Genomic DNA, 20,000 nt, shown 5'->3' on the forward strand with positions numbered 1-20,000 from the left:
ACACCAACCCGGTGTGGAACAATGCATTCTTAAAAATAACAGATGGCTTAGTGCCCAAGAAAAGAATTTGTGGAGTAGCTTTTTTCACCAAGTTTGCGCTAATACCGGTAATGTTTTGTCGTTCTCGTTCTCTTTCTCTCTTCTTTCGTTTCTGTTCTAGTCATAGGTTCTCTAGGCATCATGCAACCCGTCAGAGCTTCTAAAGATATGCCAAAAATTGCAAAACAAAGGTAAAAGCAGCTCCAAATAAATGAAAAATAAACACCCAGCTTTAAGTTTATATCACACCGAAGACTTGAATAACTGCGTAGCCACCAGTGTGGACCACAGCTATGACGATGTTATGTCAAATAGGATTAAAGCCAGCGAAAAACGCAAAAAGGAAATATTTTCCGAACTGTTGGGTTGAGCCTGCGATCCAATCGAAAACCAGAAAACTACACTCTATCGATCAGCTCTGAACTTGAGCCCGTAATATGGTCACGTGATACTGGTCAGCGGATACTTTGTTTTGATAGCTGTCAATTTACCATAACTTGAATGTTCAATATCAAAGATTTATGCTGTAAACTAACGTGATACTGGTCACTTTGGCATGCATGGAGGGGTGGGCGTACGTACGGACGGTCGATGACGTCAGAGCTATAAAAAGTAAAATTTCGGGTGATGTAGCAACTCGCGCAACGTATGTCATTGGCTCGCTACCCCAGCCAATATAATTGAAACAATGGCTTAGGCTCAAAAACAATAGAAACTGCTCCCAATACCAAACAACAGCAGGTTAAGAGAGCTGCTACACTACTGAAGGTTTAACTGCAGAATACCCCGCCACTCGAACTTTCAGCCCTGAAGGCTTAACTGCAGAACACCCCGCCACTAGAACTATATTCCACGTAGCCGGCTACGCGGTACGCGGCACCCAGAAATAGGAATGCACAATACTGTAGAATACCCCGCCACTTGGACTAAATTTCAAATGAACTAAATTTCAAAATGGTGCGGCAATGTTATATGTGCTGGCTACGCGGTACGCAGTACGCCGTGATATTCCTCGTTCTCAAAGTATTTCGACAGACGAGAGACTGGAACTGTGGACTTGGAAGAGCGCGCGTCACCAGTATAACAACGTGAAAACCTGACAACAGATATCTTGTGCTGAATATAGGACTCGTTTACTGATTAAGTCTAAGCCTAAGCACTCGTTTCAGTGATTAGGCCTAAGCACTCGTTTAAAATTTTAGCTTTTATTTTACGGTTCGAATATAGCACTCATTTACTGATTAAGCCTAAGCACTCGTTTAAAATTTTAGCTTTTATTTTACGGTTCGGTTTGGGTTTGGGTTTAGATTTAGGGTTAGGGTACACTGGAATTTAAATTTTCCACGTACCGCGTAGCCTTAAGATACTTTGCCATCTTGACTTTAATTCTTTCTGCGTACCTCGTACCGCGTAGCCGGCTACTTAAGATACTTTGCGATCTTGACTTTAATTCTTTCCGTGTACTGCGTATCCCGTAGCCAGCTACTTAAGATACTTTGCCATCTTGACTTTAATTCTTTTCGCATAGCGCGTACCGCGTAGCCGGCTACTTAAGATACTTTGCGATCTTGACTTTAATTCTTTCCGCATACCGCGTACCGGGTAGCCGTCTTTGCCATCTTGACTTTAATTCTTTCATGAATAGTCTGAAGAATCATGTGATAAAATGCTTATTGACTGAGTTTAGGTCGGGCCGGACAGGACAGGAATATATCTGTTTTCTTCCATGCAGTCAACATGTCCCGAGTGCGAGAAATTGAAATTGAGAAAACGCGGCTGTAAGTTATAAATATGGCCCTCGAACTCGGTTAGTAAGCTGTTTATACCCTTTATTGGGAGCGGTACTGATAGCTTGTTTAAATTTTGTTTCCTGCTGGCCGATTACACGTTACAGTTTCATCGACAGCTACTGCGTGCCTTTAGTGTAATGATAAGGAAATCTCAAAACAAAAGAACTGACAATCTGAACATGTAAATCCTTTATCAGACTCATCTCGCAGTGCTAAAAACATTACAAATTGTGTTATTGTGTTCCATATGGTTGAGATTTGCGTCTACAAGGGATAATAATGAGACAGGACAGCAATTACGTTCTCGAAGACCGTGTTTAACCCTTTCCAGTCTCGCCACATCTGTTCTTCAAGGAAATCTTGTAAATCCTCGGAACGTATACCTCTTTCCCTCTTGACATAGTACTTCAGGCGTGACCACGCTGCTTCCGACTCTTGAGTGTGGATTCCCGTTAAAGGGTCCACAAAATTATGCTGATGCACGACTGTCCTGTGCACCGTAACGTTGGGGACATGCAGATCTAAGTTCCTATACGCCGCCCAGTCGTCTGTGTGAACTTGTGACCCAGGTAAGAGGACGTTTCGTAGAATTTGGCAAAGTGTTGCCCTGTCTCTTCGCCTCACGACTTTGAAGTAACCTCGGCAAGGGCTGTGTTCAGTGGACAGTACTCCAAATACCCAAGCGTCATTTCTCGCCCTGCGTCCTCGCTGGTACTGTACATGAAATAACAAATCCAAGCAAAGAGCCTTTAGTAAACGAATCAACAAACTTTGAACGATAGGACAACTTGATTTCAATGTTCTTGATACCCGTTGTAATCATAAATTACATGATTATTACCACATTGTTATATAGTAAAGTTGCATGATTTGCATTTAAAGTCCGATCTCGTTTTTCTGGCTCACCTTGGATTTGTGCTTAAATTGGCTTTCGTCGCACTTCACAACGTACACATTGCCACCGAATGGGATTATGGGTCTGTCCTCGAGATCTCTTTTACAGAAATGTCTTAGGACAGCGTATACTTTACCAACCGTGTTCCTTGTCAGTCCAATCATTTGAGAAGCGGTAGTTCGTAGCTCCCGTAGACTCCAAAGATATATTAGAACAAGGAGTTTTCCTAATGGGATTCTTGGGAATTCTGCGAATAAACTCCCTTCTCTTAGGGACTTTTTGCGGCGACACCTTGGACACCTCCTTCAAAAGTAAATGTAAAAACCAAATCACAAGTGTTACATGTATTACACGTAGTTTCTCAAGCAAAAAACCAACAAACCGAACAGCCATTAATTACGAAATTGAGGATGGAACGGCGACAACAATGTTTCACAATCTTTAGTTTATATCCCCGACATTCCAAAGGAGGAAACGTTCAATTTGCATATTATTCGAACTGAGGGCGTATCACAATGAGAGTTAGCTCACCATAAATATCCATCGACGTGATTCGGATATCTTTGGGCTACCTCCATCGCTCGGTTACATGGCATACATCTCAGAGGACTCGCTATTAAATTTTGGGCTTGAAGCCATCGAATCAATTCTAAGATAGGACCATTTGAAAGGGTTGTAACTTCGACGAGGTTCATTGTCGCGATGCTGTAGAACAAAGCATCTTCCGGATCAAATCACTCATGAGTTGTTTTCGGCATGAGATGAAAGGATTTGATGACATAATTTTTTTTGTCGCGAGCTTTTAACCCTATTTTTTCACCCATTTTCAGGATCAGCGCATTTTATCTAAAGAGTAGATGCTACTGCTTGATGTATTGATATCATTTTAGCTCAACGAAACTACCTCATTACTCTTGTACAGCCAGCACCCGCATATCTTGATTCCGGTTTTTTTTTTTTTTTTTTTTATGCAAAAACTTTTATCTTCATCGTAACCTATAAAGTACACATTAGCATCATGAAAAACCTCTATGGACATAAAATTCATAGCATTGTATGAGAAATACACTGGATTGTATACCTAATTAGTCAAGGGAAATCTCTCAAAGTGACAATCTTCCGCCTGATTTTTGATGAGGTTTCCTGTGGAGAATTCTTTTGCAGCGGCGTCAAGGCGTATGCGAATCGTTCATCGTTGACAAATTCATTTTCATTTTTTATTTAGAACCAAACAACTAGCCAAGAGGAAAAGCATCTCAAGCTATACATTAACCCATACGCTAAAAAAATTAACGTCATTTCTCTCTCAGGTAAAGCGCAAAAACTCCGCCGTCAGCTTGCTCTTTTACATTTTGCAGAACATTTCAAAGCCCGTCTGCTCATTATCACTGGTCATCTCTGTCTTTTTTTACCGCCGAATCAAGTCGCTCAGATTTCATCCACTCACTGAAACCTCTTTGGACAATTGCATTCGCGAAGCAGTAAATCTCGGGGTTGCATTTTTCACCAGTAAGACTAATCATCATGCCATCCACCGATGGAACTGTTAGAACTAGGTCTAGGTTGTTGAAGCGTTGCTTTACATTGTTACGCTTTTGTGATAGTTTGCGAGTTCCTCGCTCAAACATCCAACGAACGCTGGAAAGTAGTGGGCGTACGAAAGAGCTGGAATTTTCTAATAATGCCACCACAGAAGCAATTCAGGACATGATACTACACTCTTTCCAGCCTTTTATAACCAGAGGGGAAGCTTCCAGGTAAACACTCTAATGAAAATCATTATCAGCAAGTTACGTCTTTCTAAACATTGAAGGGATATTACTTTCTTTGATTTTTTTCAGTCTCAAATTTTATCGTACCGTCAGTGGATCGACGATCCTTACTCTCGCAGGATCTTGGAATGAAGTTTGCGGCGAGACGCTGAAACATATATATAGAAATCGCGCAAAGGTTTACATGAGAATCGATCACGGTAAGACAAATTGTTAACTTTAAACACAGACCATAAGACATAACTTGTTACAATATTCACTTAAGGCCAGCGCGCGTAACAGCAGATACGTTGAAAAATCACGTGTAACGAGGTCTTTTACGGTTGTGAATTGCTTTCAGCTGCTACCATAACTGGCAATGACGTTACGAGCAGGGATAGATCCAGCCTTCTCGAAGAAGGAGGAGGATCCAGACGAAACGAGACGGGTTTGCGGATGTTTTTGTTATTACATTATTTTTCATTATTCATTAGGCGCAGTTAAGCGCATCAGACTTTATTACTCAGCTAATACAATCAGGGGCTAAAAATTATCTGCGTTCATACTAAAATGCGAGGAATAACTGAATCTACGACGCGACGTCAATGCAAATGCTATGTAAAATTGCTAGTTCACGTTGAAAACGTTTTTCTAGAGATTGCTTCCATTTGTTTAACTTTCTAAAACCACGAAAACTAAGCACGAACTGACTTGGAGGAAAGGTGTTGAAGCTCGGAGAAGGAAAAAATTCCCCTTGTGTGCCCACTCGCTATTTCGACCCAAATTCCATGGCACGAATAACCATGAACCATTTGCCAAAAAAAAAATTCCAAAAAGCCACTTGTAGAGCAATTGTGCTGTCGTTTGTTTTCTACCTCTATCCGAAGTAAGAGCCCACTCCCCCCTTAAAATCTCTTCTACGAGCTGAGGTCGTTTTTTAGAATCTAGCCAACATATTTTTGCATCAAAATCCATATGAAAGTTATTTGTCTTCTTCCTTAATCGGGAAGAAAAGTTTCGATCTCCTCACTCACGTGCTTTTCCCACGCACCGTGCCATTCATCACCGAACTCCCAGTTTTCCGGGAAAGAGCGTGTCTCTCATGCAAAATGTGACCCAAATTCCATGGCAGTTTTATCACATTGTGTTCATTTTCATAGTGGATTAACCCCTCTAGCACAAGTATTACACTTTTAAAAGGAATGCTTTTGCTTGCTAATTTCGTAGGTGAATATCCAGCGAGTACTTCTCTGGCAGAACACGCTGAGGACCCAAGTGCCGGTAAATGCGTACGACTCTAAAGTGTTACTATAAAATTTTCGTCCCTTGAACTGTTAGGTTTATATACAGAATTCCAGGAAAGTAAGCAAACGCCGTTTACCGTTCGGAAATATCTGAATTGGTTCCGGTGATTTTAAAGTTTGAAAAATCTGTAAAATATGCAAATGAGATTACTGATGATGTCATACACTCAACCCAATATAAATATAGCTATTTCGGTCAATTTGCAGCAGAGACCACCGAAACATGGTAGGCGAATTGTTTTACAGGCAACACACCTTCGGCTGTAAAGGAATTGGTTTCCCATGCCAACTCACTCTTTTCCAGGCCCCTTCAACCTGAATCAATATTTTTGGTGATCATGAGCTAGAAAAACATTTAGCAAGGCAACATACTCAACCTAACGTAATTATAGGCTTGCAAGATCATGCAGACGACGCACCATTGGTAATAGAATGCCAAAGGTAGCCAGCAAAGCCTTTAATATCAGGGAGCTCTGGAACCTATTATGTTCCCATGGTAACAAAACTGGTATGCTCATGTTGTAGAGCACATCTTATAGAATCTTACTGCAAAGAATCAAGGATTTCTGAATCAGATTGGCTGGGATATCTTTTTCCATCATAATTCGGTTGAGTTTATGACATCATCACTTGGCTAATTTGCATATTTTTTAAAACTTGAATATCTCTGGAACACAACTTAGGAGATATTTGAAAATAGTAAATGTAACAGTCTTCTTCTCGCACAGACTACATGTTCATGTATTTAAATGGCTTAGATAGAAAAGACACGAATTTCATCATAGTAGCACTTTAACACAATCTACCCTACGCGGGATGCCAACGGTTAAAAATGCTAATAAGTCCATAAATCATTCGTAAAATTGCCAATTTTAAAAATATTGTTTTCCAACATTTATGTATACACAAGACATATCACAGCATTCTCATTTTCAGCAACATCTCGTTTCCTAAATATTCTGTGTTACAGTGAGTGAATGATTAGGAAATAACATGTATAGGCTTAAGCTAAGTGGTAAGGTTACCACTTTCCTAAATTTTTCACAGCTAATCAATCTAGTGACGAAGAGGTGTTTGATGTAGCTGAAACAAACAGAGAAAATGAAAATCAAAGTAAGTGGAATTTCCCTTAAAGTAAAGGAGCCTTCAGGCTGATTTCACTATTGATCAACTTCTTATCTGTTTACCATAGTTATGATAATAGCTTGGAGAAAACTCGAAGGCCAAAAAATACTGAAAAACTCTAAGCTTTTAATAATAGAACAATAATATTTGAATTCACTTAAATGGAATCTAAGAAATATAATGAAGATAAGGATTTGGCGATGATGCATCAAACTTAAAATACTGTAAAATTCCGAAAATAAGCCACAAGGCTTATAGCTTGCAAGGGCCATTTTTGGAGGGGCTTATTTTTGGAGGGGCTTACCTACGGAGGGAAATTTGCGTTTCTGAATCGATTGGGCTAGCCTTATAGTTGGAGGTAAATTTACCGTTTTTGCTTTGTTTTACTTTGTATTTGAGGGCAATTTTAGAAGTACAAGCTTCCTGGGGGCTTATATTTGGAGGGGCGATTTAACGGAGGCCTTTTTGCGCTACCGCTTTGGGGGCTTATATTTGGAGGGGCTTATTTTCAGAATTTTACGGTATTGAAATTGTACTATTAGGCAACGTGAAGTTGATGATGATATTTCATTTCACAGCAACAGCTAGAAACAGATCAAACACTGCAAGGGAACAAGTGACAGGTACATAATGCCAAAAATATCAGTTTTATAATCTCACTGAAGATTCATATTATGGTATTGACTTGATGTCATCAATCTTGATGGCTGGACTTTAATGAAAGAAGAAGAACTCCATATGTGCTGTGACTCCAGTTGATATGAATAAACGTCTTGTGAAATGCATTACATAAACAACTAATATATCGTACCCTCTACTCAAAACAGTTGACATAAGTGACGATGATGAACTTCTTCGCCCGCTGTCGGCTTCAACACCACAGCATGCAACTTCAACCCAGGAACCACCACCAAGTACGTATCTCCTTCAAACCTAAATAAATTAAAATGCTTCTAAATTTGACTACAATAATTAACGTAAAATAAGCATGACTTGAATTAGCTTTGGAGCGATAAGCATAGATTTCAGCCGTCTCCCAACTTTGAACTTTGACTTCAGTTCAAGAGTGGCAATTCTATTTATTTAGTTCACATTTATATAATCAATCACATTCTCAGATGATCTGGTATATAAAAGAAGGAAAATGATTTTTTCTTGGCTGTAGCTTGGAAGCATAATTTTTAACGCCAAAGTGGTACATACACTTTATATGGGTAATCCCATTTTGTACGTTTGCTTAAAAGGGACAGTCACTATTACTTTGCCATACATTTTCTCACTATAATATTGAAAAAACACTTGAAAAAGAAGAAGATGCCACAAAGATTAGTAACATCAATTCTGCATAATGTGCAACTGACAGGTTATCTGGGTAACGCCATATGCATATTTTGTATTTCTTGTAGATTCCAGCAGCTTAATTGAGACATTTGTTAACCGATTCTATGGTAAGCAATAATTACATGTATGTTGCATACAAAGAGTAGTGAATGATTCATCATTGAGTGAGTCAAAGATCAAAAGTTTGCTATTCAAACAAGGAGACAAGGTGAAGTAAATTAGCTAATCAAGAAAGTGAAAATTAGGTAATGTTTTCCTTTAATGCCTGAGCAGATAGAGTACACAGAGTATCCATGGTTACCCAAGACGAGACCACACCATCAAATGCCACTGTGGGTGAGTCCAACTTTTAAAAATCAATCAAAAGCAATTCGTTCACACTGCATCAGCACCTGCTAGACTGTACTAGTTTATTCTTTCTCCCTTCAAACCATACTACAGTAACGCAAGGATGCTTTTCACTGCTTTTTTGTTACATGTAAGGGTTGGCAATGTACATGCCATCAAACAGAATTTAATAGGTAACATAAAAATCATTAAAACCCAAGTTTGTTTTTTATTGGCGAGTAATTTTGTTTGTTCATTGATGTATTTGTTATTTTAAGTGGGAGAAGTGGAGGAGTTAGAGGATTGCCTTACTGGAGCTGAACTAGGTAAGGTGTATATATTAGTGCTCACCTTCCCAGCGAAAATGACCATTAAATTACACTGAGTCCGACAATAACTAAACAAAAAGTCATTTCGATTTTTCAGACAGAGGAAGTGGTGCATCGTACGACACAAAAGTTATGCAAATGTTTTTGGCTGCCAATGACATACCGCAGCACCTGCCAACATTGTGCCTCACACCATTGCAGGTAAAACCACCATTTCACTCAAGATTGGTATCAGTTTTGCCCATGTACTAGGTACAGTGGATAGAAGATCCTTTAAATGCCTGCATTGATTAATTTTAGGGATGCAGGGATGGTGCAGTGGTGAGAGTACTCCCCCTCCCACAAATGTGGCACAGGTTCGATTCCAAGACTTAGCATCATTTGGGTTGTCAGTTTGTTGGTTCTGTACTCTGTACCAAGAGGTTTTCCCCTGGGCAATCCAGTTTTCCCCTGTCCAAAAAAGATTTGATTCGATTTGCATTGATTCATTAATTTCAATTTACAGTGTCACCAATAAGTGCTCCAACACTAGAAGATCATAGACATTTAAACAGAGTTCCTTTCCTTTCCTATTCCGTTCTATTTGGGTGGTTTGGGAATCTACGCTTCAATGAATAATTATTTCAATTCAATGAAACTAGCTTTTGTGGGTGCTTTCTTCAAAATAGATGCGCCTTCAAAGCCACCAGGATCTCTGCCCAGTGTGCATTATAAGATACAGACTGACCAACAGTGCGATTGATGCCCTTAGGTATGGACAACATGGTTCGAACATTGCATTATCGAGTAAAACAGTGTATAAACTTACCTACATCTTTCGTTGAAAGATACGAGTGTGTTTCTTTATTCCTTATGAGATAAATGTGTCCAACTGGTTTATTCGTTAAACCTGGAATTGGGATGGGGATCAAAATACACATTAGTTTTTCTCCATACTGCTCAATGATTAACACCTTTTCTACTGTGCATGTACAATAAAAAAGCCATGTTTACTGCCAATAGTTGAAAAAGGGTTTCATGACAATGGCAACGACGAAATTAATCAGCATGGACAATTATTTACTTTACAGGATTCTTATGATGTCCAAAGATGCAGTCAGTGCGTTGCGCAATTGCCAAATATATTTCTCTCTAATGGGGTCAGATTTCGATCAGGAAGGTAAAAATAACATTTGTTATATGAAAATAATTGCTTGCCTGGTCTGAAATGAAACAGACTAACATTTAACAAACATGCTGTGTGAACTTATTGATCTCATTTAAAATAAATTAAAATTAAAATTAACATTTTCTAAGACTATACTACTACACATTAGTTACCAAGGAAGTATTCAACAAAAACTTAGTGATCCCCCTAACCCTAAAACCCTAACACCTTAACCAATAAAAGAAACATTTTTATGCAACACTAGTACTGACCTCTTACTTCTAAAATTTAACTTTATAGTATGTGGTAAGCAGACGCAAGTTAGACCTGACGATGCCAACGTGGAAGTAAGGGTGTTACAGCCTACAATGTCATCATTAAGATTGGTGGTTGGAGGTGTGATAGAAGGTGCGATTAAATGAGAAATTATAAGTTGATGAGTTTTGTTGATGCCAAACTCTACTTAACCTTACATTTCCTATGATCCCATAGGTCTTAAATCACCGATTCTAATGCGCCAATGTACAAAATGCACACTTCGTTAGTGGTGTATGTCACATACCGGTACTCTCTGAGGCACAAAGTTATTTCAAAAAGAGAACAATGAAACAAGTCTGAGAGTTTTCTGACTAGGAAAACATCAGACCTTTCGAGCCACAACAGTCACTGTAACTTTTACATCCTAGGAAACAAAGCAAACTTTATAGGAAGTGTGATGGCTGCAATAGACGATTCCCTTGAGGCATCAAGCATCTTGAAATCACAAAGGTAAGATTATATAACCGGGAGAATATCATTGATAAGGAAACCGAAGATATAGATACGCCACGTAGAATGGCTTTATGATCTAAATTCATTACAGAGTACAATGTTTATATATTACATGTACTGTCACCGAGAACTCTGTGGTGATCCTTTTATTAGCACAATATTATCCAAAAGTCTTTATGCAGTCTTAAATTCTAATTAAAAGTCACTATAAAATATGATTTGTATACCTTTTGTTTTTTACCATGAATTAAACATCTGGTACTTTAGTATCTAATGGAACCTTTAATATTTAACTTTCAGAGAGCTATTGCAGCAACAGAGAAACCTAAAAAACATGCAAGAGGAAGAGTACCGTCAATCTGTAAGAATAGGGCTGATTTTGGCAGTGCCTCAATATCAAAAATTTTCTTATTGGAAAATGCAAGGATTAGACAAAACAAACACAAGTCCTTAACTCACATGTCTTATCACTTTTAGGAAATGGAAGACACGAGAAAGGAGATGAGGAGGAATACAGATGAACGAGACCCTGAAGCAGAAGTCATTGTTAGTGCAAATATCTTCTACGGACTTGCTTGCACATGTGCACTTTATTCATAATTATAGCCAACTTGTGTTATGGTTATTAGCATGACCAGTTTAATGTAGTGAACCAATCCTTGAAGCAATGAAAGTAAATTTAAAATTAAATGACAGCACCTAAGGTTATTTCTGTGTATCTCTGTGTACGATACATGTACATTCTTTTCAGTTCAAGAGCACAAAAACTCAAGAGGACTACAAGAACATATGTAGCAAGCGGAAGAAAACTGTGCATATCTTTAACTTTTGTGCCATTATTTGTTTTCCCGTCTTGTTCACAATACAAGTTACCTTCGCTTATTGAGCCTTAATGTGTCTTCCTGAGTTCAGAGTATGATATGGGTTAAATTTGTTGGACCTCCAATATCCACTGTGTTGGACCTCTAACAATAATGGCAATCTCTAACCTGAAAGTGTTGTACAGATGGGTCCTCCAACTGTTGAAAATTATCATGAATCTAGAGATAAGAAGTTAGAATGAAGGAGTCGTTATAATATATGAGACAATTACTAAGAGGAAGAATCAAACCAGAAGAGGAATGCCTGACGTTACTACATACAGCCACCCTATTGTAACTCTTATTTACACTTTTGGCCAATCTTATTCAATTATACAATCTAGTTGCAGCATTACATAGAAAAAATGATAACCTGAACATGCCCCACGTGTGGTTCTTTACTCTTACTTATTCGTTTGAAGTAATTCAGTATTTAATCTTTGTTTTTCGATCTTTTCTGAATAGAATGCAACTGACAGTGATGAGGATGCTAACGATCGAAATTTAACAGAGGAAGATACTGAACAGGTGATCATACTATACAATTATCAACAGCTAAAATGCAATGGTGGTTTAGGCCCAGTATAACTAGATTTATTAGGTATTTGATAGGAATAGTTCACCTGTTGTGCCCCTCTTAATGCTAACCAACAGCAACTCAATAAAACTTAACCTCAAATGACTGTATCCGTACCAATTTTGACCCTAATGTTATAAGGGCAAGACAATCCAGTGCTGCACCTTCTTCAGCACTGAATGTAGAACTGACAATAAAGTTATTTTTTGGATTACAACTGCTGTGAGGATCGATCAAAATTGATGTTTGGAAAGTAAACTACCGTTAATGGACTCAATGTTGATATACATGTAAATTTATTTCACTCATCCCCATTATAGCCCCTGCAAAAGTACTAGTTTTTTTGTGTATTTTGAGCATGCAAATGTAAACTTTGCACCATATACCATTATTATAGAAGTTTTGCTATTTTTTTAACCTATTCAGGTGAGACAGAAAAGGATCATGGCCTTAGGGGCTCAGGTAAAGTTTCCAAGGATGATCTTCTTCGACTGTGCACATACAAATAAACTAATGGATTTAGAAAGCAGGTCGCACAGTTTATGCAAAAGTTGTCACAAACTTTCTGTTTCTTTTTTCCTATTTCACGTGTACTGTGTTGGGTACAGCTGTATATCAAGTTATTGTAACTGAGTCCAATAAACTATTGACCTACAGGGGTTGCTAGCAAAACGCATCCGAAGGGAAAGCCAGGGGGATGACTGTGATGATGACAACAGTGGAAACAGTGGAACTGTAAGTACCTGTCCTGTCTAAAAACTAGTTTATATTATGTGCTCTCGGGTTTCAAGGGGTCCAAAGCAATTCCAAGCTGGTCCATTCCTTTAGGTATTTGTCATTTTTTTCCTGAGCCAATTAGCACTAAATTTTCCAGCAAATGCACAGCAAATAGACCACCTTTGGAAACTACTAACGTGCATACTTCCTTAGTATATATCAGACAAACTACCAGCAACAAGAAGGGGTCTTGTTAACATAAAAAAAAAAAAAAAAAAAAAAAAAAAAGGAAACAAAGACATAGATAAACCGACTAAATTCCTCAGAAATGTTTTCATCAACCTCTATGGACAATGACAAAATACTCCACTTCAGCAAACCAAATGTGGTAAATAAATGAGCGACCTCTAAGAGTAACAGATCACACTAGTCCCGCATTTGAACAATTCTGTTACGATTTCTGCAGCAGAAGTAAGCTGACCTTACCTTTCCAAAAGGCTACTGCAGGATCGAAGTTTAGCACATTTGAAGCAATCCACGTTTTCATCTTTGCCATTTATGTTCTCGTTTTTTTCCTGACAGGTGACATTTAACGATAGGCTGTAACTCAATTGGCCCGATGACCAGGTTATGTGTAGTGGCGAACACCGTGGTACCTCAGTGGGCCAAGCTGCAGCTTTCTTTTCGTATGCTTTTGAAACTTCCGGGACTTACTTCTGGCTACATGATGGCCGGCAGAACAATTTCCGCAGACAACACGTTCAGGACTTTCAAAGGAACTAGGCCCCAGGACACTACCAGCTTCTTTATCTTCCTGAGGGGAGACTATGCCCAAAGCTTTAGTACCAATTGGCAAAGTAATTTATATTCTGTTTCGTTTAAAATGTAAAGGTCTGTGAAATAAAACCAGGCTAAAAATCAAGCGGGGTGGCTCTTAACCACGAAACTATTGCAATGGACTCTTTAAATAGTCATTTCTCGAGTGCCATTCACTCTACAGTTAGCCTTATTCTGTATTTGTCTACTTCGGCTCACAACCGACCTTTTTCCTTCGTACAAAGAAATAACACATCGTGCCTCGTTTCGGGAGAAAGTTCCGGCGAGCAGTCTCCTTGATCTTCTTCCTTCAATTGATAAGTCGGGAAGTATCCCGACTGTTCGTTTTCGTTTTGTGTTGTGGTGATGGTCACGCGCGACTGATGCGCAGATAGATTTGCTTTCAAGGCGGCTGGCAAAGTCTTCTTCCTCTTCCGGACTTATCAAGGAAGATCGAAGAGACGGCTCGCATGGTACGCTGGTATTTAGTTGATATTTCGGTAATAAAGAGCACGGATCCCTGAATCTTAACCAAGTTTCGTAAAATCTATTTTAGTTTTGCAAAGCTATTTTAAATTCGCGTTCCCAATGCCGCGCATATTTACAAACTTCATTACGTCATTACAACTGGGCAATCAGGTGCCTGTCTAAAAATAGATGCGTAGCTGAAATAAGATTTTAAAAGACTATCCTTGAAAGAGGCCCATGTATGGGGGATCAGTTCTCTTAATTTACTTTATGTGTCCTTCCTCAAAGTCTTTTCCACGTTCCTAGGCTGGAGGTTTTTTTGTGGAGTTGCTGTTCTAACCTTCAAATTAATTGTTGGTTTACGTCATCAATAGATTGAAGTTTATTTGACAAACAAATATTTAACAAATCACCGATATGCAAACCTCCTGAGGTGAATTATTGTTTTAGTTTATTACATAGGTGATTATTTGAAAATTGTGTATTTTCGTTAAAAAAATTGATTTCGTCGTCTGTCACCTCATAGTCATTAGAGGGGAATGGGTATGAAACCCGACAAATGTCTTTACTGTATTCTTTTGGTCTCTCTTTTGGCCTCGAGTGTGCACAAAACACAATAGTTGTTTACTCCGTACTGAGGAACTAACCACTAGAAACGAGTTGGTTGCGTAATTCATGCAAAGTGTATGAACGCAAAACAAAAGATTTTGCACGGTCGTGGACTTTCCAACCTAAATCTTGGCATCTTGGTTTGCTCCTTTGATGTTTGCCGAGCTTCAAAACCAGTCCCCTTTATTAACTGTGGTAACCTCTACAAAACGGTTTGAGGCCACACATCATCGCAGAGAATTTTTATTAATCACCTACGTGATTATAGTAAAAGTTACTGTTCCTGCTGCAACCGCTTAGGTAATATTAGGCCAAGTGTAATTTCACTATTTAAACATTACCAAGAAATTTTGAGCTAAAGTAAATAGTCTCGTTTTACCATTTATCTCGCAAGTCTTGAAGGGAGATTACAACCACAATAATTTAATATTCTAGACTCATGGATTACTCTTCAGGCTTGCTCGAGTAAAAATTTTTTTAATAATTGCTATCAATGACACCAGGCAGATTCAAGAGTTTTCAGTCCAAACTAAAAATGTATGCATTTCTGTCTCCATGCGCTATGCTGTTACCGACTAAACAACATCGCATTGTTTTAAAAAACAAAAAGAAAACTAAATTGCGAAAAACCCCAGTCTGTTTAGTGGTAGAAGTTTGACATACAAGGGTTGTTTAATGTCTTAGGCCCGGGCCAAACTCTATCTTTACACGCTGTATCCGTCAGAAATAGGATAGGTAGAACGTGTGGGGAGATCCAAATACAGTTAGTCGAACTTATTCAGTCGAACGTCATCAGGAACTTAAATGGTTCTATTTAGTTCGTCAAATGTAAAGTTCAACGTTTGGCCCGGCCCTAACAGATTTTGTGATACTTTCTTAATCTACACTACTATGCTCCCAAGAAACCGAAGATAGAAGTTATAGAAAGATTGCTGAATGTTGGACAAATAAACAAGTTCCTGTTGTATTTTTTTTCTGAACGCGACTTTTTAAACGTCTTACATTTAGGGGTTGAAAGTGCCTTACATACAGGGGTTTATAACGTCTTACATTCAGGGGTTTATAACGTCCTACATTCAGGGCTTGAAAACGTCTCACATTCAGGAGTAGAAAACGTCTTACATTCAGGGGTTGAAAGTGCCTTACATTCAGGGGTTTTAAAAGTCTTACATATAGGAGTAGAACACCTTTACTTTGAGGGGTGTTAAAACTCTTAAACTCAGGGGTTTTGAAAGTCTTACATTCAGGGGCTTATAACGTCTTACAATCAGGGGTTTGGAAACTCTTACATTCAGGGGTTTATAACGTCTACAATCAGGGGTAAAAAACATCTTACATTCAGGGGTTTTGAAAGTCTTACATTCAGGGGTTTATAAGGTCTTACAATGAGGGGTTTTGAAAGGGGTAGAGAACATCTTACACTCAGGGGTGCAGAAAACATCTTACATTCAGGGGTGCAGAAAACATCTTATATTCAGGGGTTTTTAAAGTCTTACATTCAGGTCTAGAAAACATCTTACATTCAGGGGTAGAAAACATCTTACATTCAGGGGTAGAAAACATCTTACATTCAGGGGTCAGGGGTGCAGAACACATCTTACATTCAGGGGTTTATAACGTCTTACATTCAAGAGTAGAAAACATCTTACATTCAGGGGTTTTGAAATTCTTACATTCAGGAGTAGAAAACATCTTACATTCAGGGGTGCAGAAATCATCTTACATTCAGGGGTTTATAACGTCGTACATTCAGGGGTATCTTACATGAAACTGTCTTTCATTCAGGGGTTTACAACGTCTTACATTCAGGGGTTTATACCGTCTTACATTCAGGGGCAGAATCTTACATTCAGGGGTTTATAACGTCTTACAGTCAGGGGTAGAAAAAGTCGGATCATCCTTAGATTCTTACATACAGGGGTTTATAACGTCTTACATTCAGGGGTTTATACCGTCTTACATTCAGGGGCAGAATCTTACATTCAGGGGTTTATAACGTCTTACAGTCAGGGGTAGAAAAAGTCGGATCATCCTTAGATTCTTACATACAGGGGTTTATAACGTCTTACATTCAGGGGTTTATAACGTCGTACACGCAGGGGTTGAAAGTGCCTTACATTCAGGGGTTTTAAAAGTCTTACATTCAGGGGTTGAAAATACCTTAAATTCAGGGGTTTATAACGTCTTACATCCGGGGGTAGAAAACGTCCTATATTCAGTGGTTGAAAACGTCTCACATTCAGGAGTAGAAAACGTCTTACATTCAAGGGTTTTGCATACAGGGGATGCAGGAGGTCCGGAGGTTATAAATCCTTACGTTCAGGGGTTATAAATCCTAACGTTCGTGCAGGGCTTAAAAGTGTTTACGTCCGGGGATTATCAATCCATACGTTCAGGTGTTGTAAATCCTTAAATCCAGTGGTTATAAATCCTTAGGCTTAGGGGTTGCCACATAGTCGCTATATAAATGAGGCGATTTACCTAAGGGGGTTTTTATTTATTTTTTGTGTTATTTTTATATATGTGCCTGTGCCCAGCTGCTACGAATGATCCCATTTTGAATACTTTTTTTTTTCATTCATTAAAAAAATTCGCAACAGTTCTCTTTAGAGATTTTTTACATATTCTTAAATTTCGTATAGTGTATTAAGGTAGTTGAAGTTGCCATGGTAAGCGACATGACGTCACATGACGACACAGAACTGGAGTAGTTGAGAGCCACCGCGCACCGGTGGCTCAGTTGGTTAAGCACCGGGCTGTCACGCGGGAGGTCGTGAGTTCAACTCCGGCCGGACCAACACTCAGGGTCTTTAAATAACTGAGGAGAAAGTGCTGTCAGACTTTCAAGTCTTCTCGGATAAGGACAATAAACCGGAGGTCCCGTCTCACAAACCTTGTTCACATATAACACTGTGGGACGTTAAAGAACCCACACACTATTCGAAAAGAGTAGGGGACGTGGTTCCCGGTGTTGTGGCCTATCTTCATCACTCACTTACATCATCATCACTCATCATGGGTTGGGAGGGTTCAGTGGGCTCATAAATGGACTGATAGCGGCTGCCATCGGCGCCCTTAGTATGCTGATGTCAGAGCCCACTGCAAAAATGTAGATAGGACACGTATGTTTGTCCTATCAATCAATCGCGACATTACTTACTTACTAGATGCCGTGAAGTGTCATCCTGTTTTGATATAGCAAACACGTGATCTTCTATTTTGACGACAAAATTTAAACCGCATATCTTGTTTATAAAACTATATAACTTCATCTTTGTTATTTTGCAATACATTATTTCAACTTTCTTTCATACTTCTTGCGATGATGGCAATAGTAGAAAAGGGCCGCGTGTACGAGATAACCGACCTTTTGTACTTAACTTTGACACGCGCCCATTATTCATTGGACAGGAGACTTCCACAGTTGCCAGATTAGAGCACAACCCGCAAACTGATGAGACAACGGAAATGCCTCGCGATAAAATAACATTATGCTTTCGGTCAACGGCATAATGTTTGTTTATATATTTTTTATGCAGATTCTGAAGCTTTGACTAAGTTTAAGGTTCGCGCCAAAACGTTTTTCAAGTGGCGCTTCGACACCTCTCGTAACTTACTAGATTTCGTAAGCGTTGGTAACGAAATTTGATAAACTAGAGCAAAAAGAATTGTCAAATCAACCCATGAACTTGCTGTTTCCTTATTTTTCGCATAGTGCCTTTTTAACTGGAAATGCTGTGCTGTGTAATAAAATCGCAGCTTTTTGCCATTGCAAAAATATAATTTTGTCAGAGAACTGTGTCGAAAGTCCTCGCGCTATACACATCTTTTGCACCGATCGAGTCGAAACTTCAACTTCCCCTCGGAATACAAACTTTTGAAGATTGGATCGTTCAAATTCCTGCCCCCCGGACCAAAATTGCCTTGAAAAGCTCTAGCCTTGTGCGGATTTGCCTGTGAAATTCCCCTCTAAAAATGCACATCGCCTTCAACCCCTGTCGTCTTTGATAAGGCTTTTACAATCATGCTAACACATGCTCCTTCATTCTTTATATGATAGTCCCATTTTTACCGGACATGAGTAACTACAAAAACACGCCTTTATTATTGAAACTATTTCTTGTCTTGTAAAAACTGCTTTGCTATCTACAGTGGTTTTGTCTTGTTCAAAAGAGCTCTGCAGGCAACAACGCCGGGAAAAGCCTGCTTGACTCATGGCAAAACATCTGCATTTTTAAAATCTAAGATTTGATTCATTAATATTTAACAATATCTACTTTTCATACAAGGCTTCAAAAATACTACCTAACTCTTGAAGACCTTTTTTCGTAAGCCCTTTAATCCCAACTGCTATATATATTCCTTAATTTAAACTCGTCCATCGCGCCCAAACAAATACGTTACCTTTGGTGAAGTTTGACTCCTTCTTTATGCGGCCAATAACGCAAGAACAACAACAACAACCGCCATCTTGATCTGAGCAACAGCCAAGCTCTCATAAGACTGAGTCAGTATACCGATTGGTAACAAATTGATAAAAATGATACGATATCCTCACATGTGAAGATATCGATGATTTTACTGATATCAAGTTTGTCTCTTAAATTGTACTTAAATTCGTTGGTGTATCATCGAAACGTCTTCGGATCTTCCTCGAAAGTCTTCGGCAATCTTCGGCAATCTTCGGAAATGTTCGGGAACGTCTGTTTGGCCTTCGGAACAATTTTGGAAAATCTTCCGAAATTTTCGGAAAGTGGTCGGAAATCTTTGGAAAGTCATTAAACTAGTTTTTAAACTAATCGGAACTGACATAGGTTCGTTGATCTCTTTCGAACAATTTCCCAAGTAGACATACTTTCTGATCTTCTATGGACTTATACCTAAAACATAGTACAACACAACACATACTTTCTGATCTTCTATGGACTTATACCTAAAACATAGTACAACACAAGGTAACATTCTTTATTTCACATGATGCGACCACTTTCTTGTCTTTTCTGTGATTACGTCATCTTTTATCGATAATTTCCTGGAACACGCATCTAACACAATTTTTTGAAATCCAACGTTTGAATGATATATGGCAAGAACAACGTAAGAGTCTTTGTATTGTGAAATGTTATCATTACCT

The 20,000-nt window shown here is 38.8% G+C and overlaps 1 protein-coding gene across 7 annotated transcripts; it reads right to left on the reverse strand.

Annotated features, from left to right (window-relative positions):
- Positions 1-1,860: 1,860 nt before the first annotated feature.
- LOC138003774 (uncharacterized) lies at positions 1,861-14,174 on the reverse strand. Of its 7 annotated transcripts, XM_068850007.1 has the most exons (8): positions 13,460-14,166; positions 11,693-11,859; positions 11,047-11,144; positions 9,710-9,790; positions 7,716-7,837; positions 4,584-4,644; positions 2,736-3,027; positions 1,861-2,543 (listed from the first exon to the last, which is right to left on the reverse strand). In XM_068850007.1, the coding sequence occupies exons 7-8, from the start codon at positions 2,886-2,888 to the stop codon at positions 2,094-2,096; spliced, it is 603 nt and encodes a 200-aa protein (XP_068706108.1). In that variant the 5' UTR covers positions 2,889-3,027; positions 4,584-4,644; positions 7,716-7,837; positions 9,710-9,790; positions 11,047-11,144; positions 11,693-11,859; positions 13,460-14,166; the 3' UTR covers positions 1,861-2,093. The 7 variants fall into 7 exon arrangements, 6 of the variants coding, with proteins under 6 accessions (XP_068706108.1, XP_068706107.1, XP_068706110.1 ...); XM_068850006.1 differs by lacking the exons at positions 4,584-4,644; positions 7,716-7,837 and having other exon boundaries at positions 10,611-11,144; XM_068850009.1 differs by lacking the exons at positions 4,584-4,644; positions 7,716-7,837; positions 11,047-11,144 and having other exon boundaries at positions 11,809-11,859.
- Positions 14,175-20,000: the final 5,826 nt, after the last annotated feature.

The sequence above is a fragment of the Montipora foliosa genome, chromosome 5 (assembly GCF_036669935.1).
Source record: "Montipora foliosa isolate CH-2021 chromosome 5, ASM3666993v2, whole genome shotgun sequence".
Classification (NCBI taxonomy): Eukaryota; Metazoa; Cnidaria; class Anthozoa; order Scleractinia; family Acroporidae; genus Montipora; species Montipora foliosa.